Raw genomic sequence first — 11,318 nt, 5'->3', positions numbered from 1 at the left:
AAAGAGGTGATGAAAGCAACGCGGGAATAAAATTGATTCAAGTTGCTAGTGTACGGTGGAAATACCTCCGTGTATCTGATATTCAATTTTAATGCTCTATTAACTTACCAAAGACATTTAAGAGAGGAAATAAGCACAAGCAGACTAAATGAAAGCAAAACCATAAAGAGAAGCCATATGCACAGGATTTGAAAGGAAACAATGCATTGGCTTCATGAAAGGTTGAATGTTAAAGAAATAAATGAGAGAGAAATTGGATTTTGAAGGTACAGCAGAGCAGCTGGGATCCACAGATACCGCTAATAGGCAACGGGCAGCGTGGTGCTTCCATCACTGGGCCTCCTGGCTAAATGACCGACCGGTGAACCGGCTTCCTGGCCGATCCTCAAGGCCTAAGCTTGCCCGTGTGTGTGTGTCTCGCTAACTGCCTACGTTCCTGATTGCCTGATGGGTTGCAGCATGGATTGACTTGACAAAAACGAGAAAGATGGCGGTCTGAGCGATGATGAAATTCCTGGACGAAGGCGCCGTGGTCTGCTGGGTTTTTCAATCAGAGGTCTGTTCGACGGGCACGGTTCACTGGCAAACCGTGGACAAATCTGTTTGAGTTCATGTCCCTCAGCACGTCTCCCCTCCCGTCTTAGCTGCCTTAGCTGTTGTTTTTTTTCCCCGCGGCCTGTCTATCTGTCCGTCTATCTTCTCTCTCACTCAGTGGAAAGGTTCACGACCCGATTTCCAGGGGAGCCGAGCTACTCTCGTCCTGCCTCGTTATTGACCTCCTCTCAAGTCTCGCAGCACAGACGGGTTGTCGGAGACTTCGATTTCAGCGAACGCACACAAATACGAACCATTTTAGATTCCTTTTCCCAGAGTTTCAAGTGTAGAATGACTCGCTTACTGTCTTAGGACTCAGGCTATGGTCACAAGAGATTGAACACTACAGATTTGAACCCCAAACACTTCCACAGATCACGCTTTGGTCTGGTTTTGGATCTTGTCCTGTTTTTCCTCTTAAGGCTGCATCTGCAATGGATGAGTAGAATTCAGTTAATATTGGGAACATGGTGATAGTTCAACTGACGTCGAGAAAGGTTTGCATATCATTAGAGTTCAACGATGTGCTAATGTTTGCTATTATTCACCCTGCAGGCTGTGAAGTGTGATTCCTTGGCATTTAGAGGGTGATTATAGCTTATGACTTTCTCACAGTTTCTCAAACTTTGAAATGCTCATTTCCGCTTTTGAAACCATTGTTTCTTAGTATCCGACAAAAAAAGCCGTTATTTCAATGCTGCTTTCATTCAGTCACTTGGTCTTCACCCATTGCCTGAGGTTTTACTTTTTAAAAACCCAACTGGCAGTGGATTGGTCAGTCCATCACTTTGGTCTAGACTGAAATATGTCAACAGCCATTGATGGATTGCCATTAAATTGCCTTTATCGTCACCAGAGGAAGAAATATAGATGATTGTGTGTTTCGTTTTATCTCACGCCCCGTTCAACGTCACTTAAATTGCATTTCTTCCCCCATTCTGATGCTCAGTTTGAACTTCAGCACGTCTACCTTACCACGTCTTTGATTGGCTGGTTTGAGATTCGTTGAAGGTCTTTTTAAACTTTGAAACCGAACTGAATCGCATGAAATAGATTGTATTTGTCTAGTGCCAAATCAAAACACAGCGTCATTGTGATACTATTTGTTTTTATTACTATTTATGCATTTTTGAGGTTTCTTGAATGCTTGCAAGGCTATTTTCCGTTGATCTACAATGCCAAAAAGTTTGCAGCAGTAGAAATAATGATTTTTATTCAAAAACAATAACTTTGCTTTCGTCAAAGAACCACCTAAACTGTTTTCAGCTGTGCTAACATCATTGCACAAGGGTTTTCTAATCATCCAATAGCCTTCTAACGTCATTAGCAAACACAATGTACCATTAGAACAGTGGAAATGGGCCTCTATACACCTATGTACATATTCCATTAAAAACCAGACGTTTGCAGCTAGAATAGTCGTTTACCACATTAACAATGTATAGAGTGTATTTCGGATTAATTTAATATGTTATATTCATTGAAAAAAAAGTGATTTTCCTTCAAAAATAAGGACATTTCTAAGTGACCCCAAACTTTTGAACAGTAGTGTACTTATTATGATGCTAACGCCTATATTTACACTGTTGTAACAACAACTGATGATTGAGCATGGAAACAGATTCTGACATCAACCCCGTTAAATCGTTGCTTTTAATGTCACTCGGAGATCTGCAAGATCTGAAAATGCCTGTTATTCATTTATGTATTTATTTATTTATTTATTTTCAAGGTTTTTCCCTTTGTCCCTTTGGGAAGGCCTTCAGCCCCATTCTTTGCTTAATTTGGAGACATTCCATTTTGCCTCTGTGACCTGACATCATTAGCGTTGTTTTGTCAGATGCGAAAGCTTTAATTAAAGCCCGGCTATCAGCGACAGTAATTAAACACAAAATAACAGTCTGGGTTTGGAGAAGAGAGAGCCTTAGTCTCGGCTGACTCCTCTTCTGGCTTCTTGTCAAAAATAAAACCAATGGCAAAAGCAGTGAGGAGGGGTTGGGGGGGTGGGGTGACTGCACACAAAAGGTGTCGGGGTATGATTTGGCAGTGAGGCATATTTGGGTGTTTGCTTTTGGACGGCAGCAGAGATAAGCAGGTTTAAAACAACGCAGACACAAGGAAGTAGGACACAGAAAAGAGTAGATGAGAACTAAATAAGTTACAGAACTATGCTGGAGACCCCTATTGGAAAGGTTGCTCTTAAACCCACAGTTATGCAAGGTATGGACGATTCTATATCGTTATTATTTTGACACTAGACTTCCACTAGAGTCGTCTTCAAAGAGAGGAGCGAAGAGAAGGGATTTAGAGATGGGATGAAAGAAGGAACGACAGAATGTGTGTCAGTGTGCGCGGGGTCGTTATAGTCAATGTTGTTTGATCAATAATTCACGTCGCTTGCTTCTTCTTCTACGTAATCCACACATGATCCTGAAGAAAATATGAGGAAGCTGCATGAGAAGTTCTAAAAAGCTGTGAGTTTGTCTGCTTTAGTTTGTGGGCCTTCTGTTTTTTTTGACACCAGTGCTGGGTCAACGATAAATTGAAAGCCCATGGTGGAGCGATTGAAATGTCGATATCAATTTCTTTGAGGACTGAGAGAGAGCTGCACGGGGTGTGACACGACAGACGTACGGAGTGACTGTCGAGGCCAAAGGAGGCACAGGATGAGTGGAACAGGATATTAGGGATGGGATGGTTAAAGCTGGGGAAAAGCTAGCATTAGCAGGCTAGCATAGCATAGCTTCGTAATATTCGTTTTAACCCTTTAAGGTACTACTCAACCATTTTGGTCGAATGCATCAAATTGTGAAACTATTATTCCAAGGTGGCAACAGCGGTTAGCATTTTTAGTTGATGTGTTCTTGCAGAAGTGATGCAGTTGAAAAGATTTCCGTGAGGGCATCTTGAAGCCGCTCCTCTAAGCTCGATACGCTACAGATCCTGCAGAAGTGATAACATTTCCCGGGGTCGATGAATGCATCTCATTAGCCGGTCCTTTTAGCTCATCGGCCACGAACCCTGCACTGATTCCACTAGTTCTAATGCGCTGGAATTTGGGATATTCAAATATTCGACGTTCAGTATTCGAAAAACATTTCTTTCTATTGCAGCAGTGATTTTTTTATAACTTTTTGTAATAAAAAAAAGTATTGTAAGATAACATTTCCCGGGGTCGATGAATGCATCTCATTAGCTGGTCCTTTTAGCTCATCAGACACGAACCCTGCACTGATTCCACTAGTTCTAATGCACTGGAATTTGAAATATTCAAATATTCGACATTCAGTATTCGAAAAACATTTCTTTCTATTGCAGCAGTGATTTTTTTTTTACTTTTTTTTTTTTGCAAACAGTATTGTAAGCTAATTTAGAGTCTGTCACTCATGCGGACACATCAACAAAGGACAAAAAACGCATCTGTATATCTATCTTTTATAAACATTTTAATGCCATGTGTGAACAGTGAAGCTGTCTTTATCTTCAATCGACCGATTCTGTTAGCACCAGGTGTGAAAAGGGCCCTAAGAAGAGTCCATCGCTCACTCGTCGCTCTCATTAACGATGCCCCGTCATTCATATTGCGGCTCAATAACTTTTTCCCTGGGAGCGAAATCAAAACTTTCGGAAACAAATTAAGAGTCGGAGCTGCGGCGATGAGATACATAATATTTTACGCTGGATTAGAGCCTAATCCACGGTTAATCCCCTGAGAAAGGTAAATGTCTAAATGTCAGCGACTATCCTGTTAAAACATGCAAATTACAACGGCTCTCCTCTGGTTTTTTTTTTCCCCCCACTTAGCAAACCTGTTTTCACCTCTATACAAATACAGCTGTGTCATTTTTATTGTGGACCTCAAAGTTGAAACAATAGAGCTTGTAAATGCTGACAAAAACACAAAAGAAAAGTCTCTCTCTCTCGCTTTCTCCTACTGTTGGTGTTTTTCTTAATTTTTATTGGTGCATCATATGCCAATGTGAGGCTGTGATTTTCGTGTTCGTAATTACAGGAACATGAAACGCTGGAAATGCTCTGAAAAGCAAAGTCACAAAGTGTTTCTGTGGGCTTTATTAAGACTTAATTAAATCACAGTGTCAGTAAATGGATTTATTAATATGGTGCATTACCTAAGAGGGATACTAGATTCATGTATTCCTTTTTTGTTTTTAATTTTTATTATTATTATTATGATGATGAAGTGCTTTTAGGTATTTAAAACCATCATCTGGGGATATGAAACACAATGTTATGCTATTTCTTAATCAGCCAGCATTAACGCTAATTCCCTCTCTTTCTCTCTTTGTTTGTGTTTATATATATATATGTATATATAGGTCCTGTCTTTGAGAGCGGCACTTCCACATCTGCGCTGTCAAGACTGACGACCGTTTGTCCGAGGCCATGAGTGACAGCCGGGGTTGACAGTGTCCAAAACCCGTCCATGTGGAACACCTAAGATGGGGACAGGATTTGCCAACATGCTGCAAGCTCAGCTCTAATCGCCTTGAATACATCCGCCCGCTTTTTAACCTTCCGCCTCGGCGCACATTTAGTCTACTCGCACCTGACCCTGCAGCACGTCCTGACTTCAACAACCCCGTCCCCCCCCCCCCCCCCCCCCGCTTGCTGCCGCCTTCTTTCCCTCCACTCCCTCTCAACTTGCAAACACTCCTCATCTTTCACCATGGCCAGAAGACTCCGCTTGTCGTCCCCCCCGCCCGCCGTCTACTACTTCCTCTCCCGGATGCTCCCCGTGCTGTTGCTCCTCCACCTGCCCGGCGAGGCGAAAGGCGACTGCTGGCTAATAGAGGGGGATAAGGGCTACGTTTGGCTGGCTATCTGCAGTCAGAACCAGCCGCCGTACGAGACCATCCCGCAGCACATTAACAGCACGGTCAGTATGAGCACCCGTCTACGCAAACCACCGTCAGATAAGGTTCCGCGTGCCATTAATCACGGCACGGACCCCCGCCAAAAGAATACAATGCGGTTCAGTCAGCGCGCGCTCCATATGGTTTATTGTGAAATTACAGTATGACAGTGACGATAATATATCTACTTTTCAACTTTCTAGACAATAAAACCATGAAGGGAACGTTCATGTAAACCAATATAGTTACAAGGTCGCATTCGTACGACTAATGAGGCTGACAGCAGGCGCACTTGTGGCGTAATTGCTATGCAGTTAAGTTGTTATTAATAAACTGATTGCTGGCTATCTTGAGGCAGTTCTAATTACTGTAAAAGGTGTGTAGCATTTATAGGAAAGAAGAAAAACCTCGCTTAAGTTCCTAAATGAGTCCGTGTGGAATTCATCATATCGCCAACATTCTCAAAAAAGCTTGTTTTTTCTTCATCAAATTGTTTTCTATTTGAAGTTTGTATTTAATTTGCAGCATAAATTACTTTAAATTGAAAAAAAAAAAAAAAAAAAAAGTAAACATACAACTCCATTCCACTCAGGCTTTGATCAACTCAAAACTAATTTTGTCCAGAAGTATTAACTGCGTAAAGAAATGAGATGTCAAACCGCCGCGTTTGGAGTGCGCGATATGCTGATGGCGGCTATTTTTGGCATAAAGCAAAGGTTTCCTGCTCTTGCGGCTGCCAGCGGATGCGATGCATCGCCGGAAAGTCATTTGCTCTCCTGTCCCCTCTCAGGTTCACGACCTGCGGCTGAATGAGAACAAACTCAAGGCTGTGCTCTTTACCTCCATGTATCGCTTCACGAACCTTACTGACCTCAATCTAACCAAGAACGAGATCAGCTACATCGAGGACGGGGCCTTCGCCGGACAGGCCAACCTGCAGGTTTGAAGCCAAGGAAAAAACATTGTGTATGATTTGTATTTTGTAATTTTCTTTTTAAAGATAGATAGATAGATCATAGATCTTGTGTCTTGTTTCAGGTTCTCCAGCTTGGCTACAACAAGCTAACCAACCTGACGGAGGGCATGTTGAGAGGCCTGGGCCGAATGCAGTGTCTCTTCTTGCAACACAACCTCATCGAGGTCATTGCCACCAACGCCTTCTGGGAGTGCCCCAGCCTCAGCAGCCTGGACTTGTCGTCCAATAAGTTGGCGCGGCTCGAACCGTCCACCTTCACTCTCCTCAACAGGCTCATGGTGTGCGAACTGGCAGGGAACCCCTTCCACTGCGGCTGCGACCTCTACAGCTTCCTCTCTTGGCTGGAGGCGTTCAACAACGTCACGCACACCTACGACCGTCTCCAGTGCGAAACCCCTCCGGAAATGAACGGATATCCTCTGCTGAGCCCGGTTCCCGGACAGGGAAGGAGTGCCCTCTATAAGCTTGTGTCCAAGTGTCAAGATGGCGGCACAGGGATGAACGCACAGCTACCAGAGCAAGACGGTTCGGGGATGGGTTTGGACAACCCAGACCAAGGTCTTTACCACCAGCCAACGTTATCGTCCACCGCCGATCCGACGTACAACCATCAGATCTCGATGAAGGTTCAAACTGTCTCGCTCTACTCGGCTTCGCTACAAGTCAACATCCCGAAGCCGTACAGCAAGATGTACGCGCTCTCGCAGTACAACCACACGTTTGTTGCCGACATCCGGCCCCTGAAAAACAGGCAGGAGCTGATCACCGTGGAAAACCTCAAGCCGCACACCAACTACACTTTCTGCGTGGCGTCTATGAGCAAATCTCAGCGCTACAACCACACCTGCGTGTCCTTCACCACGCGAGCGATGGGACCGGAGGACCTGCGGACCAATCCGTCCACGACCACGCACTACATCATGACCATCCTGGGGTGTCTGTTCGGCATGGTCATTGTGCTTGGATTTGTTTACTACTGTCTGAGACGGCGACGCATACAGGAAGAAAAGGAGAAGGCTATAAGTGTGAAGAAAACAATTTTGGAGATGAGGTACTGGGCTTTTGTGTCACTTTTTCTTGAAACATAAACAGCTATGTGTCTTTGGTATTGATGTACAATTGATTTGTTATATTCAGAATAACTGCAATGTCTGTTAATTGCTTAGTTGTTTTTACTTAACAAATTAATTTGCTTTGAATCCTTGAATAGCCTCATGTTTACACAGTTTTCTCACCATACTAATTTTTCATAATTTATTTGACCTTTAATTAAAACAGCGAGGATTTTATCATCCCAAGGCGTTACAAAAAACAGTATTCTGTCAAAGTTACAACTGCCTTTACAAATTAACATACACAACATAATGTGAGATAATTAAAATAAATGTATGGATTATTCCAAAGTGATTCTCTCGTTCTTTAGGTATGGTCCGGAGGCAGCGGCGGCGGTGACTAATGACCCAGGTGCCATGCAGCGTCTCCAGGAGCAGGCTCACCAGCACCATCATTCAGGGGGGGCAGGGGGAAAGCTCCCCCAATCTGCCTCCTCCAGCACGGGCATGCTCCACGGCTCGACCAACACCAGTTCCTCTCGCCTCTCCTCGTTGCCACAGGTGGAGAAAATGGCCAGCGCCTTCAACGAGGCAAAAGTCGGCAAGGTCAACTACATGGATGTGAGGACGGCAGGAGTGGCAGGGGAAGGGAGGGAGGGAGGAATGCCAGCTGGGGGGGTCGGGGGAGAAGTCGTCGTGGACTTGCAAGGAGGGGCTGAGAATGGGACAGAGGCTGGGGAGGATTCTGATGACGACGACGGCCGCGGCTCAGCATCCGAGATCTCCACGATCGCCAAGGAGGTGGACAAGGTCAACCAGATCATCAACAACTGCATCGACGCACTCAAGCTGGACGCTTCGGCCAACGCCGTGACCGCGGCTGAAAACGCCAGCTCTCAATCCTCCTCGCAGCCTCCGGCTTCTATCGCGTCGCTGCCCCGCAACCTCCTGCCCCTCTCTCCGGGACACCCCGGAGATCAGATCATGGCCTCGTCCCCAAAGGTGCATCCCAAATCTCAACCCCTGCCGCATCCTCAGTCGCACATTCAGCTTCATCCGCATCCTCAGCCTCATCCTCAGCAGCACCTGCAGCAACATTTGCACCCTAAGCTGCATCAGCAACCGCATCCGCCCTCTATGGCCCCAGTGCCCCTGGTCATGCCCCTGTCTGAGCGGCCTGGCATCAGTGGAGGGGGGTTCCTCTCACCGCCGTACCGCGATCCACCTCCGGCGAACGCCGTGCGGCCCCTTCAGAGGCAGCTGAGCGCAGACACTGCTGTGGTGAAGAACCGTTGTGGCGCTCCTTCTGTGGGATCCGTCAAGAGCGCCCGAGTGTTCAGTGTGGATATTCCCGATCAACGCGGCGATCCTCCCAAGTACCCGACCGAAAAGGAGAGCCCTGTCGGTTGTGGTGGTGGAGGAGGAGGGGGTTGCAATGGGAACGGGATGGGGAACATAAACGGCGGTGGCGTGAGTGTGAACGGGAGCGGGATGGGTTGTAATAACGGGAGCGGAGGTGGAGTGGTCGGTCCTGGACAGCAGCAGCAGCAGCAGCAGCAGCAGCACCATTTGGAGGTTCATCCGGACTACCATAGCTCTGAGCACCGCCACTCCTTTCCCGCGCTCTACTACGAGGATGGCAACGAATCGCCCTCGCCCACTCAAAAGGCCTCATTTCTCAAGCCGCTGGGGCGCACTAAGAGGGATGCCACGGCCGCTTACTCCCAGCTCTCACCTTCTCGCCACCACAACTACAACTCCGGATACTCCTCCAGTCCAGAGTATTCATCCGAGAGCACACTGCGGATCTGGGAGCGATTCCGACCGTACAAGAAAAGCCCCAGAGAGGAGGCCTCCTATATAGCTGCAGGTCACGCTCTGCGCAAGAAGGTGCAGTTTGCCAAGGACGAGGACCTTCACGATATTTTGGACTACTGGAAGGGGGTTTCTGCGCAGCAGAAGCTGTGAGCTGGAGAAATTCAAATGGATGCCAGATTGCGAAGATGGATGCCAACAGCAGACAAAAAAAGGGAATAGATATTAATGTAGCAAGACAGAAAAATTATATTTCCTCTGTGGTATCCGGTGACATGGCTCATGTGGATCTGCTGGATCCAGAGTTAAAGACGGTTTCTCCGTGGGTTTCCTTCTTTTCTTTTGGAATTGATTCTGTAATAATTGATGAACATTTTACGAGGACCGGCTGCTTTCAGCACAAAACTGAACGATGACTATTCACCAGACTGCCTCACACTGGGCACTTTGGTCCTCACAGGCTTCCACAGACCCCACTTCATACACTCTGTGAGCAAAGCAAAAAGGTGGTGATAAGCAAGTGTCTACTACCTCATTACTGGCACACTGTAGCTCAGCTATCTCACTCGAGGCAGCCCCCCATTCAGGACTTAAACACCATCCTTCTCTTCCCTAATCCCATCAAACTGCCATTCACACGGAACCGCCAACACCTGGCCCTCGTATAGAAGCGTCATTTAGCAAAGATAACGAGGAACGCAGGATGAGGAATTAGATGCACTTATTTTTGAATTTGTGTTCTCAGACTTTGGGAAAGACATGCAAGTGATACTTGGCATGCTAATTGGTCTTCATAGCAATTAGCCAGTATAAGGATAGGTCAGGAATGCTTTGTGTTGAGCATGTTTATCGATTTGAAACACCTAACTCAATATGTTCACTTTTGTGTGGGCATGTTGGAGAGTATTCAATCATTTTCTGTCTCCTACTGTGGCAGCGTAGCGGATAGCTAACAAGCCAGTTAGCTAGTTTCACGTCTCATGTCTGCCTAGCTTGATAGCATCAAGTACACACACCCCGAAAGCCCTGCAGGCATTATTTGTCTGCTCGCCCGTTCCCGATTTACAGTTAGAGCCAATTTATTTTGATAAGGGGAAGCTACCTTGTAGCACATTTACATTTCAATAGCGCAGATAGTCATGCAGAAATTACTTTAGGCTGGGGTTATGTAGGGTTAGCAAAAGACGAGGAGGTGGCTCAGATATTAAAGAACCACAGTAATCATAGCGGAATAGAGAGTTTTTACGGGCAGCTGAACACGCCCTGTGTTGAGAAAGTAGATACGGATCAGCTCAAGGCGAGACGGAATCAAAACAAAACAATGTCAAATCCTACCTGCACAACACGAACGATTCAAACGGATGGTACGAGAGGAAGGGGAAGGCCTTAGGGGACGCGTGCCCTGCCTCAGTCTGCATGACTCTCCACTTAGTGCATACATATATGACCTTGTACAGACCTGGGTGGGAGCTTGCCACGGACCAAAGTGCCCCGGGGGAGGTTGGATTCAACAAGTTCCCAATCACACTCATCATACATAGATGCTGTTCTGTTCTGTTTCGCAAGGGGACAAGGTAGTTCTGACAAGCAAAGTAAGTAAGTGACCTACTTAGATTCTGTCTGTTGGGCTTGAATACTTTGTTTTGTGTGTTGAAAACGAAGGCCTCGCGCTACGGAAATCATACACGCTGATCATTTTAATGTACAAATCTTTACAAATTTCGCTCTGAATCATCATCATCCATGCATATTAATTATTTCCTTTTATGCCCACTCTTTATACCCTATCTCTGCCACTGTCACCCTGACCCTTCCTCCTCCTCCTCTTCTGTGATACGTCTCAATTGACATGGTATAAATTATTATTTTTTTAAAAGCATGTAATTAATTAATTCCCTTCAGTTTCTTTCTCCCCCCCTCCCCTCCCCCATAAGCACAACCTCTGTCTAACTTAATGGGGGTATATTAATGAGTAATTTCTGGAGGTTGATGTTGTATTATCATCTC

At 45.8% G+C, this 11,318-nt stretch overlaps 1 protein-coding gene across 1 annotated transcript; it reads left to right on the top strand.

The window, feature by feature from the left end:
• Positions 1-5,281: 5,281 nt before the first annotated feature.
• On the top strand, positions 5,282-9,464 carry LOC310941143 (protein phosphatase 1 regulatory subunit 29-like; the record flags this gene model as incomplete). The annotated part of the gene is made up of 4 exons (XM_083906257.1): positions 5,282-5,491; positions 6,259-6,408; positions 6,507-7,495; positions 7,868-9,464. 4 exons carry the CDS (start codon positions 5,282-5,284, stop codon positions 9,462-9,464), a joined length of 2,946 nt encoding a protein of 981 aa, XP_083762383.1.
• Positions 9,465-11,318: the final 1,854 nt, after the last annotated feature.

This window comes from Microchirus variegatus (genome assembly GCF_963457635.1).
Source record: "Microchirus variegatus genome assembly, chromosome: 19".
In the NCBI taxonomy this organism is placed as follows: domain Eukaryota; kingdom Metazoa; phylum Chordata; class Actinopteri; order Pleuronectiformes; family Soleidae; genus Microchirus; species Microchirus variegatus.
This window is presented reverse-complemented; position numbering and strand designations above follow the sequence as displayed.